This window comes from Gymnodraco acuticeps, unplaced genomic scaffold (genome assembly GCF_902827175.1).
Source record: "Gymnodraco acuticeps unplaced genomic scaffold, fGymAcu1.1, whole genome shotgun sequence".
Taxonomy (NCBI): Eukaryota; Metazoa; Chordata; class Actinopteri; order Perciformes; family Bathydraconidae; genus Gymnodraco; species Gymnodraco acuticeps.
This window is the reverse complement of record NW_022989857.1, coordinates 128,737-152,073: the sequence shown is the minus strand read 5'-3', so window position 1 is coordinate 152,073 and position 23,337 is coordinate 128,737. Positions and strand designations below refer to the sequence as shown.

The 23,337-nt window shown below is 43.4% G+C and overlaps 1 protein-coding gene across 4 annotated transcripts in view; it reads left to right on the top strand.

Annotated features, from left to right (window-relative positions):
* LOC117562308 (WD repeat-containing protein 7) overlaps positions 1 to 23,337 on the top strand; it is a 113,393-nt gene that overhangs the window by 10,873 nt on the left and 79,183 nt on the right. For all 4 annotated transcript variants that reach the window (XM_034240118.1, XM_034240126.1, XM_034240110.1 and 1 more), the window contains 8 exons: positions 3,974 to 4,119; positions 5,232 to 5,334; positions 11,060 to 11,207; positions 13,076 to 13,191; positions 14,916 to 15,048; positions 15,959 to 16,179; positions 17,420 to 17,615; positions 18,112 to 18,326. In XM_034240118.1, coding sequence (XP_034096009.1) covers positions 3,974 to 4,119; positions 5,232 to 5,334; positions 11,060 to 11,207; positions 13,076 to 13,191; positions 14,916 to 15,048; positions 15,959 to 16,179; positions 17,420 to 17,615; positions 18,112 to 18,326 — 1,278 coding nt within the window. The remainder of the gene's footprint in view (positions 1 to 3,973; positions 4,120 to 5,231; positions 5,335 to 11,059; positions 11,208 to 13,075; positions 13,192 to 14,915; positions 15,049 to 15,958; positions 16,180 to 17,419; positions 17,616 to 18,111; positions 18,327 to 23,337) is intronic.

The window sequence follows — 23,337 nt, the reverse complement described above, 5'->3', positions numbered from 1 at the left end:
ATACTATACACCAAGTACCTGCAGTACACTGAGTAATACTACACAACAAGTACCTGCAGTACAACGAGTAATACTAAACAACAAGTACCTGCAGTACACCTGAACCTGGCTGAAGACAGGTTGTGTCTCTTGTGTGGCTGAAGACAGGTTGTGTCTCTCGTGTGGCTGAAGACAGGTTGTGTCTCTCGTGTGGCTGAAGACAGGTTGTGTCTCTTGTGTGGCTGAAGACAGGTTGTGTCTCTTGTGTGGCTGAAGACAGGTTGTGTCTCTTGTGTGGCTGAAGACAGGTTGTGTCTCTCGTGTGGCTGAAGACAGGTTGTGTCTCTTGTGTGGCTGAAGACAGGTTGTGTCTCTTAGGTTTGTGTGGCTGAAGACAGGTTGTGTCCTCTTCGTGTGGCTGAAGACAGGTTGTGTCTCTCGTGTGGCTGAAGACAGGTTGTGTCTCTCGTGTGGCTGAAGACAGATTGTGTCTCTTGTGTGGCTGAAGACAGGTTGTGTCTCTCTGTGTGGCTGAAGACAGGATTGTGTCTCTCGTGTGGCTGAAGACAGGTTGTGTCTCTTGTGTGGCTGAAGACAGGTTGTGTCTCTCGTGTGGCTGAAGACAGGTTGTGTCTCTCGTGTGGCTGAAGACAGGTTGTGTCTCTCGTGTGGCTGAAGACAGGTTGTGTCTCTTGTGTGGCTGAAGACAGGTTGTGTCTCTCTGTGTGGCTGAAGACAGGTTGTGTCTCTCGTGTGGCTGAAGACAGGTTGTGTCTCTCGTGTGGCTGAAGACAGGTTGTGTCTCTCGTGTGGCTGAAGACAGGTTGTGTCTCTCGTGTGGCTGAAGACAGGTTGTGGCTCTCGTGTGGCTGAAGACAGGTTGTGTCTCTCGTGTGGCTGAAGACAGGTTGTGTCTCTCGTGTGGCTGAAGACAGGTTGTGTCTCTTGTGTGGCTGAAGACAGGTTGTGTCTCTCGTGTGGCTGAAGACAGGTTGTGTCTCTCGTGTGGCTGAAGACAGGTTGTGTCTCTCGTGTGGCTGAAGACAGGTTGTGTCTCTCGTGTGGCTGAAGACAGGTTGTGTCTCTCGTGTGGCTGAAGACAGGTTGTGTCTCTCGTGTGGCTGAAGACAGGTTGTGTCTCTCGTGTGGCTGAAGACAGGTTGTGTCTCTCGTGTGGCTGAAGACAGGTTGTGTCTCTCGTGTGGCTGAAGACAGGTTGTGTGTCTCGTGTGGCTGAAGACAGGTTGTGTCTCTCGTGTGGCTGAAGACAGGTTGTGTCTCTCGTGTGGCTGAAGACAGGTTGTGTCTCTTGTGTGGCTGAAGACAGGTTGTGTCTCTTGTGTGGCTGAAGACAGGTTGTGTCTCACGTGTGGCTGAAGACAGGTTGTGTCTCTTGTGTGGCTGAAGACAGGTTGTGTCTCTCGTGTGGCTGAAGACAGGTTGTGTCTCTCGTGTGGCTGAAGACAGGTTGTGTCTCTCGTGTGGCTGAAGACAGGTTGTGTCTCTCGTGTGGCTGAAGACAGGTTGTGTCTCTCGTGTGGCTGAAGACAGGTTGTGTCTCTCGTGTGGCTGAAGACAGGTTGTGTCTCTCGTGTGGCTGAAGACAGGTTGTGTCTCTTGTGTGGCTGAAGACAGGTTGTGTCTCTCGTGTGGCTGAAGACAGGTTGTGTCTCTCGTGTGGCTGAAGACAGGTTGTGTCTCACGTGTGGCTGAAGACAGGTTGTGTCTCTTGTGTGGCTGAAGACAGGTTGTGTCTCTTGTGTGGCTGAAGACAGATTGTGTCTCTCGTGTGGCTGAAGACAGGTTGTGTCTCTTGTGTGGCTGAGACAGTTGTGTCTCTCGTGTGGCTGAAGACAGGTTGTGTCTCTTGTGTGGCTGAAGACAGGTTGTGTCTCTTGTGTGGCTGAAGACAGGTTGTGTCTCTTGTGTGGCTGAAGACAGATTGTGTCTCTTGTGTGGCTGAAGACAGGTTGTGTCTCTTGTGTGGCTGAAGACAGGTTGTGTCTCTTGTGTGGCTGAAGACAGGTTGTGTGGCTGAAGACAGGTTGTGTCTCTCGTGTGGCTGAAGACAGGTTGTGTCTCTTGTGTGGCTGAAGACAGGTTGTGTCTCTCGTGTGGCTGAAGACAGGTTGTGTCTCTCGTGTGGCTGAAGACAGGTTGTGTCTCTCGTGTGGCTGAAGACAGGTTGTGTCTCTCGTGTGGCTGAAGACAGGTTGTGTCTCTTGTGTGGCTGAAGACAGGTTGTGTCTCTCGTGTGGCTGAAGACAGGTTGTGTCTCTCGTGTGGCTGAAGACAGGTTGTGTCTCTCGTGTGGCTGAAGACAGGTTGTGTCTCTTGTGTGGCTGAAGACAGGTTGTGTCTCTTGTGTGGCTGAAGACAGGTTGTGTCTCTCGTGTGGCTGAAGACAGGTTGTGTCTCTTGTGTGGCTGAAGACAGGTTGTGTCTCTTGTGTGGCTGAAGACAGGTTGTGTCTCTCGTGTGGCTGAAGACAGGTTGTTGGCTCTCGTGTGGCTGAAGACAGGTTGTGTTCTCGTGTGGCTGAAGACAGATTGTGTCTCTCGTGTGGCTGAAGACAGGTTGTGTCTCTCGTGTGGCTGAAGACAGGTTGTGTCTCTCGTGTGGCTGAAGACAGGTTGTGTCTCTTGTGTGGCTGAAGACAGGTTGTGTCTCTTGTGTGGCTGAAGACAGGTTGTGTCTCTTGTGTGGCTGAAGACAGGTTGTGTCTCTCGTGTGGCTGAAGACAGGTTGTGTCTCTCGTGTGGCTGAAGACAGGTTGTGTCTCTCGTGTGGCTGAAGACAGGTTGTGTCTCTCGTGTGGCTGAAGACAGGTTGTGTCTCTCGTGTGTGGCTGAAGACAGGTTGTGTCTCTCGTGTGGCTGAAGACAGGTTGTGTCTCTCGTGTGGCTGAAGACAGGTTGTGTCTCTCGTGTGGCTGAAGACAGGTTGTGTCTCGCGTGGGCTGAAGACAGGGTGTGTCTCTCGTGTGGCTGAAGACAGGTTGTGTCTCTCTGTGTGGCTGAAGACAGGTTGTGTCTCTCGTGTGGCTGAAGACCAGGTTGTGTCTCTCGTGTGGCTGAGACAGGTTGTGTTTCTTGTGTGGCTGAAGACAGGTTGTGTCTCTTGTGTGGCTGAAGACAGGTTGTGTCTCTTGTGTGGCTGAAGACAGGTTGTGTCTCTCGTGTGGCTGAAGACAGGTTGTGTGTCTCGTGTGGCTGAAGACAGGTTGTGTGTCTCGTGTGGCTGAAGACAGGTTGTGTCTCTCGTGTGGCTGAAGACAGGTTGTGTCTCTCGTGTGGCTGAAGACAGGTTGTGTCTCTCGTGTGGCTGAAGATAGGTTTGTGTCTCTCGTGTGGCTGAAGGACAGGTTGTGTCTCTCGTGTGGCTGAAGACAGGTTGTGTCTCTCGTGTGGCTGAAGACAGGTTTGTGTCTCGTGTGGCTGAAGACAGGTTGTGTCTCGTGTGGCTGAAGACAGGTTGTGTCTCGTGTGGCTGAGGACAGGTTGTGTCTCTCGTGTGGCTGAAGACAGGTTGTGTCTCGTGTGGCTGAGGACAGGTTGTGTCTCTCGTGTGGCTGAAGACAGGTTGTGTCTCTCGTGTGGCTGAAGACAGGTTGTGTCTCTCGTGTGGCTGAAGACAGGTTGTGTCTCTCGTGTGGCTGAAGACAGGTTGTGTCTCTCGTGTGGCTGAAGACAGGTTGTGTCTCTCGTGTGGCTGAAGACAGGTTGTGTCTCTCGTGTGGCTGAAGACAGGTTGTGTCTCTCGTGTGGCTGAAGACAGATTGTGTCTCTCGTGTGGCTGAAGACAGGTTGTGTCTCTCGTGTGGCTGAAGACAGGTTGTGTCTCTCGTGTGGCTGAAGACAGGTTGTGTCTCTCGTGTGTCTGAAGACAGGTTGTGTCTCTTGTGTGGCTGAAGACAGGTTGTGTCTCTTGTGTGGCTGAAGACAGGTTGTGTCTCTTGTTAATGCAGATGTGTGTACCTCTCTCTGTGTGTCAGGTGTTCGACGCCGTTGACTACTCGCTCCTCTGCTCAGTGTCCAGTGAGAACGACCAGGCCTGGACCGGAGGAGAGTTCATCGCCGCAGACAGAGTCATCATCTGGACGGAGGACGGCTGCAGCTACATCTACAAGCTGCCCGCCAGGTAAACATGTGTTATCAGATTGTGTCAACAACAACAACAACAAGAAAGAGAGCATCTTACTCCTGTTTTTAGCTACACTGCATTGGCTAGAATCGATTTTAAATGATTTGACTTGGAAACAAAGCTCGTATCTCTGGTGCTCTCTTACATCATAGATCCTTATCGTCTTGTGTTCTTCTAAATATAACAACAGCTAAAAATACAATGTATTGACCTTAGCTTGAAGTTAGCCCCTACTTCTGCGGTTTTCTATTTCTTTTTTGTATTCATGCATTTTGTTCTATCCTGTCTTACTGTTACTGATTTAGGTTTTTGTTATCAGTCTTATCTTATTGTATTTATTCTCCTGCCTATTTACCTTCTTGTATGACATGGACTCATATCATGTACACATGCTGCATATGTGCCTAATATGTGCCTCTTTCTTGATTTCAATGTTATTCTATTTTTTATTTGTGTTGTGTACCAAAGTGTCAAAGCATCCCGCTTATGTAAGATGTTGTAAAAATAAAGCTTTGTTAATATTATAACACCACAGAAGAAGGGCACGTACTCTAAGTCAGGGGTGTCAAACTCAAACACACAGTGGGCCAACATTTAAAAATGGGTGCTAGTCGAGGGCCGGACTGGTTCAGCTTCATTTCTTATGAGTACATTTTTCCACAGGCCAACAACAGCTTCAACAAAACTATTTCCCTCAAAGAGAAAACCCAAACATGTCCTGTTGTCGTGAGAGAGAAAGTGCAGAAGGAAACATCCATTGAACTCAGTGTGCTGCTCTGTGATGCTAGCTCAGATACTTGGCATCTCATCTTGGGTGAGAGGTCATCAATGTTTGGGCTCAGGCTCTGAGCGGAGGAGACCCTCAGGATGGAGTGAGGGTGTGCGTGCAATATACCGGCGGGCCAGATCTAATAGTAATTAGAAATTATCCTGCAGGCCGAAATTAAATCCACGAAGGGCCTGATTTGGCCCCCGGGCCTCGAGTTTGACACATGTGCTCTAAGTCATAGGATCTGTAAAATCAGATAAAAGGCGTCAATGGGTTTTCCTCACTGTAAAACACAGAACTAATGTGTGTGTGTGTGTGTGTGTGTGTGTGTGTTCCTCAGCTGTCTGCCTGCGAGTGAACATTACCGCAGTGATGTGGGGAAAACTAAAGAAGGCTCCATCCCTCCGCTGGTCTACAGCATCGCCGACCGCCTAGACAAACAGGTCAGTGTCAGTTTTTATTATTTGTATATTAAAACACATGCTCAGAAAAGTGAGTACTGTACACTCCTGAAAAAAGACAATGATGTTGTTCAGTTGTAGCTGTTTTTGTTATTTATTGTTAAGGTTGTTCTTGTTGTTTGGGCACTTCAACTCAGTCGGTTTAAACCTCCAATAATAATAGATGGATACTGTTGCCAAGGATTTCACTGTCATTGAAAATCTTACTTTAGTATAAGTAAGTAATAGTAACCAACGTTTTTGCTCCCAACAACGCAACACAAACCAAAAGAAACTGTTATAATTCTGTTTTCATTCATTTATCATCTTCAAATAAGCGCTGTGTGCAGCAGAGTGGTGACCATTAAACATCTGTTGTTGAAATGTACATTTTACTTTATTAACCATATTATTTATTAGCAATTTGATCGTGTTGTCTATTAATCATTACCAGCTTGTAATTGAGAACGTAACGATAACAATGACATCTACAGACTTAACAACTACTAAAAATAACTAAAACCATACCCTTTATTCAGAAGTCAGTAATCAGATGGTGAGACCAGGGCTAATCTCTGTGTGTGAGCCTGACCCTGTGTGTTCTGTGTGTTCCGTGTATTTATAATTTATTGTCCTGAAGGTATTTATTTGTTGTCTGTGCCTTTTTGTTATTTCTGTTGTGCCTTTTATGTTTCTGTCCTTTGATGCTGCCATGCCCCCTCCCTCCTTTGACCTCCCGACTCCTCTGGGAAGGAAGGAGAAGGAGGTGAGGATGGGGAGGAGGTGGTTGTGGAGATGATGTGCCTCCCTGCCAGCGGGTGCGACTTGAAGCTCTACACCCCAGAGCTGCTTTACCACCACCGGCCTCTAGAGGCACCAGTAAGCCCCAGAAAGTGCACTCTGAACACCAAAGGCAGGAAGAGAAGCTTCACGTTCTTGGCTGAGCTGCTAAAGCTTAAAATGAACATTATAGAGTGGTGCAGTGATGGTGTATTTCTATAGGACGACCTGGAAATTAGCATTGACAAAAAGCAATGAGATTTTTCAAATGGAATATTGCAGAAAATACGATATTTGGCAAAGACACGTTTATGATACGTTTTATTCAGCAGGATAATCGCCATCTTAACACCACTTTATGATTTTTAAAATGCAACTGCTATAAGTAAAAAGCTAACGTTAGGCTATAAAGGAACTGCATCACGGTCACATGACTTCACCTCACCACTGCTAAGCTAAAAGCGGCTAATGTTGGCTGGAATGACATTTAGTAGTCTCATTTAGCTTCTTGTAATGAACCTAAAACATGATTTTTCTTAAGCTTGTGTTGACAACAGATCTTATTTTAGGCATCTAACCAAAAACAAGTTCAAAATAACTTTAACTCCGGTCAAGGGAACAGGAAGTGCTGAAATGCTGACTTATTTCTGTGTTTATAACTCATTCCTGCACCACTCTATTACAACACTTACATTAGGCTATAGTAGTCTTAATTTGAAATAAAACGCTTTATTTTAAATATGAGAATCACAAAGTCATGTCATTTTGCATGTCGTTTAAATAAGTGTATGCAAAAATGATAAGTTAGATTTGCTGCATCAGATAAATTAAAAGCATAATACTATTTTGAAAGCACCATACCAATGATTTAGCACGTTTAACCCCATTCACTACACATGTTCTTTATACTGCTGCTGACTATACACTATTTGAATTTGTCCTATTTTTTTTATACCATAATTCCAAAGTATTGGCTTTAAAATTATTGCTATTTTAGAAATTATTTTATTTACTTATTTTTGGTTAGTTGGCTAATTAGTTAGATTCACTGTTAAACAACATTTGAATAATTGTTGTACTTGAAAAACAAAGCCGACTAAGATCACTAAATGTGCTTTAAATCTTTCTACAGTTTCCTTGTGGAGACATCTTTAAAAACAATCTGTGAAAAACCTGGTATGGTCCTTTTTAAAAGTGCGGTTGCTGTCAGGTGTAGGCAGATGTAATAGTTAAGACTATAACGAATGTACTTTGCATGAAGACACATTGAAAATAAACGATAGGTTCCTGTATTGGCAGCTCAGCCAGAAAGTGATGAGCTGAGAGGAGCAAGCTGTGAGAACAGCAGCAAACACACACATCCTCTCAGTGGCTCACATCCACCCTGCAGCTCGGAGATAACGGGGGGGGAGAGATAGATTAACTCAGGGTCTTTTATCCTTTCTAGACTTCCATGCTTAATTGATGCATTTGAAACGAAAACTGATATGAAAACTCAAGGGCTTTGCGGTGTCGAGACTAATTCTAATTTGCCTAACATAACGGCAGTCGGAGGCTCAGATGCCCCTTTTCCACTGACATGAGCTCCATTCTAGTTCAATGCCGAGACTAGTTTGCAGTTGGTCAACTTTCAAACTGACTAAAAAACATTTGCCTTACCACTGACCAGAGACAGAGAGGGGACCCTTATTTAATTGGCTACATGGGCAGCATCCGCCAAAACGACAACAATGGCGTTCTACTTAAGAGCTGTGCTCACTTGCTATGAAACCTATGAAGCCAAATTGGATTGCAAGCACAACTTCTCCAACGTCATGCTCTTGATCAGAATAATGTTTCTGATAGTCTGCAACTACGCTTGAAAGTAATTGACAGTCATGCTGCCACACCAGATTTTGATGCCACACCCTGATGCAGATTTTCCCATCAATTATAATTCTTATTGATTTAATTGACAATGTTTGGCATCAAAGTGCCTTGAATTAAAGATTGTGAAGTGTGAGGTTTCTCTCATATTACATTGATGATGTTAGCCTAGCCACCGAAGCTAGCACCGACTAATCTTTCTAGTCTCGCCATGAACTGATGTTGCTCCGCCATAACTCTGAATAATGTGGCTCCTCAGATCTGGCTGCTTATTGGTCAAGTAGTTGCTGGCACATTTTAACAGTTTGTGGGGCCACATGAAATACTGGTTCACAAACGGACTGAAACGGGTCTGGAACTGCCTCGATGGAAAAGGGGTATGACAATTAAACCTCCAGCCATTTATTGCTGTCAATTAAATAACATTATGGAAGTTTAACATGTGAGTGGTAGTTATTGTTTAGGAAGAACCAACAAGTGGAGGTAGAACCGTAAGCCGCTGAGTGGATGCCGTAGAGAGTGAAGTGCCTGTTTTCTTTTACTCCTCTCCTGGGTTCCTTCCTGCCGGACTAAGAGACTGAACTCATTCTGGTTCACCTGACTTCATGCTCTCTTCCCACTAAAACTAAAATGTCTCCTCTAAAAGCACCCTCACCCTCCTCATCTGTCTTCATACTGATGAAGATGCATGCAAAGTCTCCAAGCTGCTTTTTAACAAGAATAATGACCCGCTGAAGTTATGATAAGCCAAAACACAAAAACAAAGTAGGAACATCATGGCTTTTTGTTTTAAATGTGCTTGCTTATATTTTCCAGAGGCTCAGAAATAATGACTCATCCCTGTCCTATTTCTCATTTTAGACACATGAAGGAAGTGTTGATTTAAAAAGGCCATTTTGAAGCATTTAGGGGGATCTATTAGCAGAAATGGAGTGTGGGGGGACTGGTTGCAATCCACAATCTTTACCTGCAGTGTGGTGAGGAGATTATCTCAACGCTGATAGGCTTTCACTGCACAGTGTTGTAGGAATTTCCCGTGCAAGTTGATACATTTAATTCACGTTTCCCAGCACAAATCCACATCTAGTTGCATCTTTGCATGCCGCCAAAAAATTCGTAAATTGTGTATAACCTTGGATTTTTATCTAATATACTGTATCTTATATCAATATGTGTTTTTTGTGTGTGTGTGTTATTGAGTGTTTAAAAAAACTGCATTTGGTGGCACTTTGCAAACTTTCTGTCTATCGTGTTGAGATGTTCTGAAGTAAGCGCTTACACACACTTCAGCCATTTCCCTGCTTCTGTACCTCTTTCAATATTTTACATTTGCTGTGATGATCGTATCCATTCACTTTACACGGCTACAGGTTTATAAACACCTACAAGCTTTCATTATTTACATGTTCTCTCCCCTCCACCTCCCCACAGATTCTAGAAAATACCTTATTTAGACGAACACCTTAGACTCCGTTTAAGACAGTAAGAAGGAAGCTAGGTGTTAGCATTGGTAACTTAGAGGCTAGATATGTTTAATTATCGTTTTTTTAAATGATCTGATCCCAGTAAAGCTCGTATTTGTCTTCAATCTGTTGACTACAGCCACAAAAAGTAGCAGGTCACAGCATGATATTGCAAAATAACTGAATTTGTGCTCTTCACATAAGTTTCTGAGTGACTGTTACTTGCGTATTTTAGAGCAAAGATATATACAGTTGGGGAATAACTTAATAAGTTGTGTTTTGGGGTGGATTGTCCCTTTTTTAAGACAAAAAAAGTTTAAAATGTGAACAAAAATATAAATGGATACTTATTTGAATAGTTATTTTTCCAGTAGAGTCAAAGGTTAGAAGTCGTTGGGCTGCAGCAGACTTTTGATTGGCTCACAAGGCACAGCACCTGCAGCCATGTGTGCACGAAACCTTGTAAACAGTATGCATGAAGTCTTCCTCACATCGTGTCATGGCTGGTAACGAGACAAACAATCATCCCAGGTTTTGTTTTTAAATCTTAACAAAACTGACCTAATTTCACCTGGTCCTTCCTTAGCGTTTGAGCCCTGGTGAGTTTCCCACCTTGTTTGGGGACGTCACGCTCTCGTGTATCCAGAGTGATAGATCTGACACATCTGTCCTTGTCTATAGCTCTTGATGTTGTCCATGACTCCTTCAGTGGACAGGCGGCACCTCACAGTGCTTCGTTCACCTGTGAATGGACATAGATAGCTACTGTAAATCACACCTGATCACCTTCTCTTGGTGGGGGACAAATATGATGAGTGATTAAGATTTTATGAGGTTAAGAAACTCTCATAATAACTCAGTCAAACCAGAGATTGTACAAATGATAAGGATTTAGCACAGCATACTATTTTCAGTTCGTTCTATTTCCAAAATATGAAAATCCCTCCTCATAACCAGAGATCTTGTCTAAATGTTTCTGTTAGTTTGGATCGCAATAACTTTTGTGATCTCTTAAAAAAAACGTCACTGCCTCTAATGGTTAAACCTAAAACAACTTTTAATTACACATACTAATGTAAGACGGTGAACAGAACCGTTGCTAGCATGGCTGCAGACTGTTAGAAGTGTATTTCAGTCATTGTCCTAAAATGTCTATTGCAATATATCAATTGATGACATTTGTGGAAAGCCTTACTAATACATATAGGGCATGCCAAGCTTATATAAATACAATCCTGTAAGTAAAGGAAATTAGTGGAGCAAAACAGCTGAGAGAGATAGGATATCAGACAGGGTTTGTCTATTGGTGTATATAAGCACCTGGCCACTTCTATAGCTTAGGTCACATGACCCTCATCCTATTTGTACTTGTCATTTTAACCCCACCAGTCCTTCCCCTGTGCTTCATCAGCACATGTTCTTATGGGTGAAGCAACACTTAAGATCATTGAACTACAGCGGCTACATCCAGCTTTCCTGCAGTTTGCTGTGTGTTGTTGCTGGTTTGGCCCATGTGGCATGACAATTGAAGTGTTTTCCTTATTTCCCAAAACACTGCTTCTCCAGGTGTTTCTTGTGGATATTCAGGGCTTCAGATGCTGACATGTCTTTATCCCCAGCTCCTGATCTGTCCTCCGGTAACTCGGTTCTTCTTCGGCCGACGGGAGCCCTTCCACAAGCTGCTGATCCAGGGGGACTCAGCGGGCCGACTGTCCCTGTGGAGCGTCCCCGACAACTCGCCTCTGCAGCCGCTGTCCACCGCCGCAGGTAGGGATCAGTTCTCTGGAGATGAAGCTGTCTGTCCATACTGTGACATTACAGAACGATCTTTCAAAAACTATTTTCTTTTATGTGAGAAAAATCACGCAGATAAGAACAAACTTGATGCCATCAGCATTTAGTAACCATTGATGTAAGTCAGTCAAAGTCAAATCAAAGTCAACTTTATTGTCAATCTTTCAGTTTGTGTGTACAGACAGAGAGATCAAAATACTGTTTCTCACAATCCCGAATAAAAGAAAAATACAAATGTATATAAAAATATGTATAAAATATGTATATCCTATATTTATACTTATGCACACATTAAGATAAAAGCACAACAATCAATATATACAAAATAACGGTCACTTCAATATCTTTGGGAATGTACATTAGTGCAAGATTTTCATAATGATATATACCAATATAAATTCAACATAATTATTGTGTGCTTCACAGTTAATCAATTGTCCAAAATATATTTACTTTTGACTCAAAATAAGACACTTTTATTATGTGTTCTATGGGTGCGTCTCACTTCGGTTATTTTTCATTTCCTCGCTCCTCGGGCTCGGTTTCACCGGAAGTTGATTTGTCTGCGCCATCTTGAGTAGCGTCCCAGTGGCCTTATTTGTGCCTGAGGACCGAGGAGTGATAACGGAGGAGAGATCATCGAGGAACTACCAGACCATCCTCCGGTGAAATCCTCGGCTGCTGTCAGACGATCAGCTGTGAGGCGTCATCACAAACGGACGTCGCTTCACGTGACGCTCCGGAGGAAACGACGTCCCATTGCTCTTAAAACTCATTTCCCTGCTTCTGTGGTTTCCTTGCGTCTCTCCATGCTTCCCTGGTGGGAGGGACTAGTCGCAGGGAAACGACACAAGTGAGTGACGCAAGGAATCCATTTAACCGAAGTGAGATGCAGCTAAAGTTTACAAAGCTGAGGGACATCTGGTGGCCAAGATGTTCTTTTTTTTTAAATAATGGTTTTAGTGTGCAATTATAGGTTTTAATTTTGTATTTGTGTTAATTTAAAATAAATCAAACTCCCAAAAAACGTATACAGCTGTTATTAACTTTGGTATTTACTGTGTACGCGGCCGCGGGGCGGAGAGCTTTAGAGAGCTCTCTCCTGAAAGACTGAGAGGCTCTGATAACCTCAGCTCAGTGAGGTAAAGGCACACCTTTATATAATCATTATAGTTATAAAAAAATAAGAGAATAGATTTTCATCTATTCTCTTATAGTATAAAATACTATATGACAGTAAAAAAAGTTGTTATTAATAAACAAGAATACAGTTTAAAAGGAGAGTGATTTGTAAAATATCCATAAAGAAAAATAAAATCTGCTTACAGTTCTGTTTCATATGTGTTGAGAGATGTATCCATAGATCTCTTAATGTTGCTCTCAAAGTGCACCAGATTGATGCTTTTTTGAGCATGCCCCCGGACCCCCCGAGAGGAGGTTAGGTTCCCCCCCCCACTTAAATCATGTTCAAATGGATAGGATACTAAATGCAGTTGCACATATGTGTCCATATCTTTCTGTTTTGGTGGTCATGCCACAACCGTGCATGCATGCGCGAGTCATAGTGAGTGTCTGCATTTTTGGGGGGGGGCCAGCTAAAATGTTGCCTAGGGCAGCAAATTGGTCAGGGCCGGCCCTGCTTACAGGACTCATGATTTGAATAATATAAATTAAACTTGAAGGATGTATGTAGGATATTTTAAAATGGCATCAAGTATAAATGAACAAGGCTCTAAATGTTTCCCTTTTCTATTCCTTGTTTAAGTTTTAATGTTTTATTTGATACCGTCTTTATTTGATTCGATATAATGACTACTTATCCTCTCTCTTCCTCTGTGCAGCGCTGCAGGTGTCGTCCACCATCAGTCTCCAGGAGTCGTTTGATAAGTTGTCCCCCGTGTCTTCAGGGATCATCGACCAGCTCAGCGCCCTGCCTGGACAAGACGCACCCATCAAGGTTTGAACCCAGACACTAGAGTGGTGCAGCGATGACGGCTCGCTTGATAAAAAAACATGGCGTTTTCCCATTGGATGTTCGATTATTGAAGAAAAAAAACTCTGTTGCAAACCCACGTTTATGATACTTCCACATTTTGTTCAGCAGGAAAATCTCCACATATTAACACCGCTCTTAACAGTTGTTGATGCTTACATGTCTCTGGAAGTAAAAAGCAACGTTAGGACACAAACGAACAACATCACGGTCACAACCCCTAAGCTAAAGGCGGCTAATATTCAGCGGCATATCATTAAGTAGTAGTAGCTGATTATTTGACTCACAGAAGCCTCAGACCTTCACCAGTGGGGCATTAACTGACTTGTTTTATGTCGCAAAACGTGAACATTTCTCAAAGTTGTTTCAGGTATCTAAATAAAATTACAATCCAAAAAACAATGACTTCCAGACGATGGAAACAGAAGTGCTCGTATTGGGGTTTAAGGACTCATTCTTGCACCATTCTTTGAAACGCTTATATTTCTAGTCCTTGATCAAAATAATGTTTGATTAATGCACCCTCAAAACGTTATGTATGTATAAAAGTTTGTATAGATGTTCCTATGTGGTGGACTTCAGGTGTTAATGTCCTGTAAAAAAAGTACCTTCGTTCCGTTTAGTGTTGAAAGTTCACACAGGTGGATTAGATTTGTTTCTGTTGCTTATATTCATATATAATAGCTCCTTAATTTTCTTCGAAATACCTGTTTTGATTTGCAATATGCTTTCTGAAATTGAATTTGAACTCCTTACTAAGACATCTGGAGGTGCATCAGTTCAGATGGCAGTATATCAGGCCTTAATTGCAGCAAACTAAAGTTTAGTTAATTGGATAATCACCCTGCGACCTTCAGCACTCACTGGATCGGTTCGCAACCGAGTGTGAAGCGGCTGGGATGAGGATCAGCACCTCCAAATCTGAGGCCATGGTTCTCAGCAGGAAACCGATGGACTGTCCACTTCAAGTAGGGAATGAGTCCTTACCCCAAGTGAAGGAGTTCAAGTATCTCGGGGTCTTGTTCTCGAGTGAGGGAACAATGGAGCGTGAGATGGGCCGGAGAATCGGAGCAGCGGGAGCGGTACTGCAGTCGCTTTACCGCACCGTTGTGACGAAAAGGGAGCTGAGCCAGAAGGCAAAGCTCTCTGTCTACCGGGCCATTTTCGTTCCTACCCTCACCTATGGTCATGAAGGATGGGTCATGACCGAAAGAACAAGATTGCGGATACAAGCGGCCGAGATGGGTTTTCTCCGCAGGGTGGCTGGTGTCTCCCTTAGGGATAAGGTGAGAAGTTCGGTCATCAGGGAGGGACTCAGAGTTGAGCCGCTCCTCCTTCGTGTCGAAAGGAGCCAGTTGAGGTGGTTCGGGCACCTAGTTAGGATGCCACCTGGGCGCCTCCCTAGGGAGGTGTTCCAGGCACGTCCAGCTGGGAAGAGACCAAGGGGTAGACCTAGGACCAGGTGGAGGGATTATATCTCTTCGCTGGCCTGGGAGCGCCTTGGGATCCCCCAGTCAGAGCTGGTTGATGTCGCCAGGGAAAATAAAGTTTGGGGCTCTCTGCTGGAACTGATACCTCCGCGACCCGACCACGGATAAGCGGAAGAAGATGGATGGATGGATGGATGGATAATCACCCTTTCAGGTTGTGTGTTCCTGACTGTGTGTGTGTGTGTTCTGTTCCCTCAGGTGACGGCCAGCGTCTACATCCCCTCTCAGGGCCGCCTGGTGTGCGGCAGAGAAGACGGCAGCATCATCCTGGTTCCTGCCACTCAGACCGCCATCGTCCAGCTGCTGCAGGGCGAGCACATGCTGCGGAGAGGTGAGGAGGAGGGTGGAAACTTTAGCTCGTGATGAGAATAACTTTTATCGATTTTGAAATTAACTATACCCGGTCAGAAGGTTGAGTAGTGGTTAGAACATCTGAAATTTGGTGGGTTGATCACCAGCTCCTGCAGTCAACATGTCTCCTTTGGCAAGATACTTGACTCCAATTTTTTGTGTGTGTGTGGCCTAGCATTACTATACTTGTGGGGACATAAATCTGTTTACACAGTCACGTGTGGGGACTCGCCTCCCTTATGGGGACAAATTGGAGGTCCCCATGAGGGGAATCATTAAGGGTTAGGGTTAGGCATGTGTTGGTTAAGGTTAGGGTAAGTCTCCAGGAAATGCATGCAAGTCAATGTAATGTCCTCTGAAGTGATGTTTACATGGTGTGTGTGTGTGTATGGCAGCTTTGAATGAATATGGGTGAGTGCTGATTTGTGAAAGTAAAAGTGTTGTGAGTTGTCACAAAGTCTTGAAAAGCGCTATATAAATGCAGTCTCATTACTATTTAACATGACTTGTTTATTCCTTTATCTTGTCTTAATTTCATCACACTAGTAAAGTCTATCAAACTTTACCTTATTCAGAAAAAGAATAAAGTGAAAAGCTCCTGTTACTGCAGATACCCTGCTGATGACTCCACATAATAATAATAATACATTTATTTTGTAAGAGCTTTTACAGGTGCTCAAAGTCACTTTACAGAGGTAGTAAAAAAAGGACAACAAATCAATATAGTAAAAGTCACATTAAAATCGAGCAATAAAACAACAAGCACACATTAAAAGCCAGTTTGAAGAGACCTCACCATGTATTAAAATAGATAATAAAGTGAAATAGTCCCATCCTCAGTATAGTACGTCTTCGTCCATTTCTGAGTGTTGTGTCTGTCCGTCCCGCAGGCTGGCCGCCCCACCGCACCCTGCGAGGACACCGGAACAAGGTGACGTGCGTCCTGTACCCGCACCAGATCTCCCCTCGCTACGACCAGCGCTCCCTGGTGTCCGGAGGAGTGGACTTCTCCGTCATCGTCTGGGACATCTTCACCGGAGAGATGAAGCACATCTTCTGCGTCCACGGAGGAGAGATCACGCAGCTCATCGTCCCGCCGGAGAACTGCAGTGTAAGACCTTTTGACTCTGGGATTTAGCTCTTACATAGACGCACTCTCTTTTCTCTGTCTGGAGTTTCACTTTTGTTTATTTTCTTTCTGTAGTGTGTTGTGTTGCCTAAATTACTAAAGGGTCTGATGTCATTGTCGGAGAGAATTCTAACGACATTGGTTTGTTGTGTTCAAATGTTAGACACACACACACACACACACACACACACACACACACACACACACACACACACACACACACACACACACACACACACATACCATGTATACATCACTTCAGGGGACATTACATTGACTTACATGCATTTCCTGGAGACTTATCCTAACCATAACCAACACATGCCTAACCCTTAACCTTACCCTTAACCTTACCCTAACCCTAACCCTAACTTCACCCTAAAATGAATGATTCCCCTCATGGGGACCTCCAATAAGTCCCCATAAGGGGAAGCCAGTCCCCACACGTGACTGTGTCAACAGATTTAGGTCCCCACAAGTATAGTAATGCTAGGCCACACACACACACACACACACACACACACACACACACACACACACACACACACACACACACACACACACACACACACACACACCGGTTTATCGGAGTCGGGCCAATATGATATCTCACTCACTTTAATTAAATTAGGACACTACATGTTTTCTGTCTGCACATTTGGAAAATCCTTAAAACCTTAAATTGAGTTTTTAAGTTCTTCAAAAATGTTACAGAACTAATTTGGCACTTTCTTTGACGAGTTTTTCCAAAGACATACTTTCCTGATCAAGCAAACAGCTGGTTTAATGAGCACATGCAGCCAAATGAAATCTCCGCTGATATTGATATTGAGTAATGAGAATAGATATTGTGTGACATTTTGAATATGTCTTCCCCCTGCTTCCAGTCTTTTTGCTAAGCTAAGTGTCACCGTTTTGGCCTTGGAGAGAAGGAGGATCGGTCGCATGTTCCTAATTCTGATTCTCTATTATCTTTTATTCTAAACATGTATACACATGACATCCATTGCATGTCTATCAGTCCTGGGAGAGGAATACCGTCTTTGTTGCTCCGCCCAATCATTCTGGGGTTTCTATGGGAGTTTTTCTGTATGCTAAGACAAATGTGTAATTTGTTATATTGGTCCATATGAATACAATGCGATTGGTTGACTGGGTGAGCTTACATGGATTTCCCAGGTTCTCCGTATGATCCTTTAACCCCTGTGAGTGTCCTCTGCAGACTCGGGTGCAGCACTGCGTCTGCTCGGTGGCCAGCGATCACTCTGTGGGTCTGCTCAGTCTGAGGGAGAGGAAGTGCATCATGCTGGCGTCCAGACACCTCTTCCCCATCCAGGTCATCAAGTGGCGTCCGGCAGACGACTACCTGGTGGTGGGCTGCTCCGACGGCTCCGTCTACGTCTGGCAGATGGACACAGGTGAGATCAGGATGAACACTTCTCCGGTTTGGAGATGGGTTGCTGCTTTTAAATCGGATCTTAGAACAGTAAACTTAAGTACATTAATATTAGACATAATAATTAGACTGTATTAAAGGGGACCTATCATGCAAAATGCACTTTTTGATGTCTTTTATACATAAACATGTGTCCCCGGTGTGTCGGGGAACTCACAAAGAAACCAAACCGTCTCTTTTTCCCTCCGTACCCAAATCTCTAAAAACGGGGGAACAACGGAGCTGATCCAGATTTGCTGCCGATATTACGTAATATCGGAAATGTAGGCTGGCTTTACGCCCACGACCCTATCAAAAACGTTGCTGTATCAGAAACAATGCGTTTTGGACGTAATATGGTCTGTGTTTACATTAGCAAGCATGGCTAACACTGAGACCTATAATGTATGCCTAAAAACAGTATAATAGGTGACCTTTAAGGGTTAGAGACACGACTGATCACTATTGTGCGTTCCCAGGCGCGTTGGACCGCTGTGTGATGGGGATCACGGCGATAGAGATCCTGAGCGCCTGCGACGAGCTGGCCCCGGCCACCGTGGACGCTCTGAGCCACTCTGCAGTGAACCTGAAGCAGGCCATGACCCGCCGCAGCCTGGCCGCGCTGAAGAACATGGCCACGCACAAACTGCAGACGCTCGCCACCAACCTGCTGGCGGCAGACAATGCTGACAAGGTACACACACACACACACACACACACACACACATATATATATACACACACACACACATATACACACACACACACATATACACACACACACACACACGCCACAGAAGAGAGACTTTGAGTGGTGGATGATCATATTAGGGCATTTATGTGTCCCATATGTTCTATATGCCATTATGACATGGGTAGGTGGGGAAATTGATCAGATGCAGACTCAAACAGATGATTTCAGTAGAAATATATAGTTTAGTTTCAGGTTTATTGAAGTAGTTGTACAATACCAGGTTTTCTATTCTGCCAGTGCTGTTTTGTTAGCGTCTGTTAGCATCTATAGCCCTGCAGCGTCTTCTAGCTTCCATTTCCTGTTACCAATGCTCCAACTGATATCCCCCTGTGCAGTTAGTAACACACCATACAATTACATGGCAACAATACACATAAATGGCTCCTACAAATGACGTTCAGCCAAGTGAATGAATGCTGGAGGGTGAGCCTTTAATTGAGATGTCACACTGAATTGTTTAATTGCCATTGAACAATGTTTGGGTTGTTCTTCTTAGTATCATTGTGGTTTGTTAAGGACCAACTCTTTCACGAGAAATCGAACTGAGAGAAAATCTGACAAAGACGTGAGCACTTACTGAGACTGCAGGCTGAAGAACTGTTCCGGTTTTTTGTCAAATGTCACTCTACTGGACTCCTAATGTTGAGTTTGAATTGATTCAGATTTGACACACACACTGGTCACACACACGCACGCGCACACACACACACACACACACACACACTGGTCAGATAGCTGGCTAAAGTCAGAGACCAATTAAAACTGTGCTGCCGACAACCCAAAGGTCAGCCCTATAGCACTGTGTGTGTGTGTGTGTGTGTGTGTGTGTGTGTGTGTGTGTGTGTGTGTGTGTGTGTGTGTGTGTGTGTGTGTGTGTGTGTGTGTGTGTGTGTGTGTGTGTGTGTGTGTGTGTGTGTGTGTGTGTGTGTGTGTGTGTGTGTGTGTGTGTGTGTGACTCAAGCAGTTATGAACAATCTTAAATGTCAAAATGGTAGACAAAAACAATCTGCAGGGATTCTTTTTTTGAGCTGTACTTTACTTGAAGTCAGTCAAGTGACGTCATTGGGCCGAAAAAATAGTTTTTTTACCATTAACTTACATCGGGAAATAGACGTCTGTAATCATTTTTTTATGAGATAAATCAACTACCAAGGCTGAACCTTTATTTAAATCCTTAGGATCTTAAAATACACTACAAGCCAAATTCAGAATGACTCCATTAATTTGATGTAACAGATTTGAAGCGTGGCTTAAAGGTGGGGTAGGTAATTCCCTTCAGAAACACGTGTTATATTCCATGGAATGCTCTTAACATCTCGATAGCAATGATTATATTAAATGCTTTGACAATATACATAAAACAATTCATCTGTGGAAGCCGTGGCGTCTGTAAAAAGCACGACCAATCATCTGCTTCGGCCCGGCTAAAGTAACTGGATGGCCTACCTGCCTATCAGCCTTCCATCTGTGCACAAACTTATCTCGTGCCCTCATTGGTCATGTGCGCGTTCGTGTGTGTTGGAGGAGGGGCTCTGTGAGGAAGTGGCAGATTTTTTCCGGTTGTGTATTTTCAAATTCTAGCGCACTCGAGCTGGTTTCTCCAAAATTACCTACCCCACCTTTAAGGAAAACGTAAATGTATACATCCCTGATTCTTCCTTGGCCCAGTAGCTTCTTCCCAATCGGCTGTAAAACATACAAAACAAACATTTGAAACCATTTGTTTTGAGGAGCAGGCAGTGTGTGTTGAGGCCAGCCAGGATCAGAGGTTCACATGTCAGCCTCAGATGATGTGATCTGCCCTGACCGAGTAGACCCCACCCACCTGGGCCTCCCGGCACGGAAAACAAACGCTCTGAATTATTTAGTGTCTGAACAGCCTTTAGTTCAGCTGCTTGTACCGTTTGACTTTTATAGTTTGACTTGGAATCCATTTAGCTCAGCTTTCTGTCTCCTCTCCTTTTCCCCCTTCTGCCTGATAACCTTTGTGTTGCTTCTTCCCTCTGTGCTGTATTTATTGTCGGTGTCTCCCAGGTTTTTCCTGCCATAACGGCTCATAATCACCGCTCCTTTCTGGAAAAGGTCAACAGCTCCAATCTCTCTTTTCAGAAATACCTCGCTGTTGTTCTCCTTCCTGCCTTCCTCACCTCTGTGTCATTTTACCATCATATCTACTGGGTCAAAAACCAGTAAATTATGGGTCAAAACCACCCACTTTACCCCAGTGTGTGATAGTGTGTACCCCCGCTGTGGGTAATGACACATAATGACCATGAAATGTCAGACTAGACTATCTACCCAAACATCACAGCCAGCCTCCTGCAGCCCTCACTCTGTGTGCTCACAGCTGATGTTTGTTGCTCACATATTAGTGTGTGTGTGTGTGTGTGTGTGTGAAATGAAGTTAGTGTGTGACTTTGTGGCCTCTCCAATACACAGGTTTGCAGAACCTCCTGATCTGTGAATGTGTTAGTCACACAAAGGAAAACAAATAAAGATAGATCTAAAGTAATGATGATTAACAGAAAGTATTTCAGCCACATTTTGTGAACTAAATCTAAATTTGAGGATGTGCTAGTTTTCTGTCTCTTTAAATTAATAGATGATATTAGATTAGATTCAACTGTACAGGACAATAAAATACCTTAAGCATCTAACAAGAAGTGCAGAAGCAGTTAAGAGCAGTGTTATATATACTGTAGTATATCATTAGAAGATACACATGATAGACATAAACCAGTTAGAGTACATTCAGTATGAGCAGTATATATGGGTATAAACAGTAGTATATATATTGAATACACTATAGAGCTGGTATAAATAAAAACAGTATAATATAGACACTACAAACTGAATAATTATGTATATGTAACATGATAAATCGGCTAATGCATGATTTGTCCCCAAAAGAAAAATTAATTAGCCTAAATTAATGAATGAAATTATTTATGGCTCATTCAAAACGAAAACCTTTTTATAAAAAAACATTTCTGTTAGCTTCATTGTTAAAAAACGTAACGCCCTCCTCTCCTAACTCCACTAATATGGATTCATCTGGCAAACTTATTCTCATACAATTGTAAGATAGGGAAAAGATTGTGTGTGTGCGTGTTTAAATGGAATCTGTGTGTGTGTGTTTAAATGGAATCTGTGTGTGTGTGTGTGTGTGTGTGTGCATGTTTAAATGGAATCTGTGTGTGTGTGTGTGTGTTTAAATGGAATCTGTGTGTGTGTGTGTGTGTGTGCATGTTTAAATGGAATCTGTGTGTGTGTGTGTGTGTGTGTGTGACTGTATTTGCTGGACTCCAGGGGTGTTTGCCAGGAGGGCCCTGCAGGACAATGACCTTTAGACGTACTGCCCAGGAGCTATACAGTAGGACACTGTGAGTGTGTGTGTGTTGCACAAACAGATTGTGCAAGGAGAAAAAATGTTTCTATGTGTAATGTGGCTGTCTGCCTTTAGATGGCAGTGTTCATCCACCAAAATAACACACGCTCAGGCCGACACACACACTGACACTGCAACACACACACTGAAATTAGGGAATGAGGCACCAATATCTTAGCTTTTCAAAATGTAAGAAATCTAGCAAAACAAATCGCTGAAGCCAGATCACAGCGTTCATGGGTGAAATGTAATTTACAAATGTCAGGTACCATTGTGCAGACAGTGTTATTGGCAGTCTTTGTAGAAGAGATTTGAGCTAGAATAAAAACAGCTGTTCTTATAATAACAAAATAATTATGAACAGATAGTTAATATCCTTGATTGTGATTGACTGAGCTGCTTCTGAACTTTATGTAAACACACAGCTGTGACCGCATCACAAAAGAATCACTGCGCCTCTATGGCACCTGAAAAATAACCCCACAAATGCGGCTAAAGAAACAAAGATCGCCTCCAGCTTTCTATAGATCCATGACAGCTCAGGGATTAATGCTGGAGCAGCAGGGAGCCCACTGTCCTGTCGCTTCGCTGGACGAATATCGTTATCGGTTGCCAACAATCCACTGCACTTTAACTCCGTCTAAAGCACACACACTACCAGGGACGTGCACAGACATTTTGGGGGGCAGGAGCTCAAGAGAGAAAAAGGGCACTTCCCATAATAATTTATAAAAAAATGTTTTAAAACAAAAACTTAAATATGGTTGCACATCTCTGACTTACTGACCAATTTATTTTAATACCCTCACACTCACACAATTGTTTAATACAAAAATAATCAGCTAACACAGAGACAATGGTCTTCTTTAGTATTCACTACGCACAAGAGCAGACCACAAACTAGTACAATTAATAGTTATTAAATGAGCTGCCAACAATCAAAATTATGAAGTTACTGTTTAAGGACATTACAGGCTAAAAGATCGTTATGTCTGAATTCATCTATAGATTTAAAGCTATCTGAATTTAAACATCACATATCCGGGGAAAATACTGACTTGACGTAAGTAACTATCTGGGGAAGTTGTGAGGTGATATGTTTAGTTTTTTTTCACCTGCAATGCCTTGGCAACTGCATGCAAATTTGCATATTTTAATTAGGCCTAGTTAACGCCTAATTTGCATATCAATGTGGCGATTGTGATGACGTTATTGGATACACATTTGACTGTATTCACCTGTAGTGTCTCCCCTTAAGTCAGGGGTGTCAAACTCAATCTCATCGTGGGCCACATTCGCATAAAGGTTGCAGTCAAAGGGCCGGTTGTAACTATATAAATATATAATATATAAAATAATGTATTACATTATTGCCTCTGAATTGGATTATTATCGGATAGGATAATAACGTAGTAATTAACTACGTCTGAAAGCAGAAGTCCAGGGCAAATAATTGCAAGTCTCTTCAGTGCGCATGTCACAAAACGAGATGCATTGTGGGACATGTAGTTTATGGGCAACATGCTTCTGTAAAGTGGCATGTAACCGTATAATAAACGTATT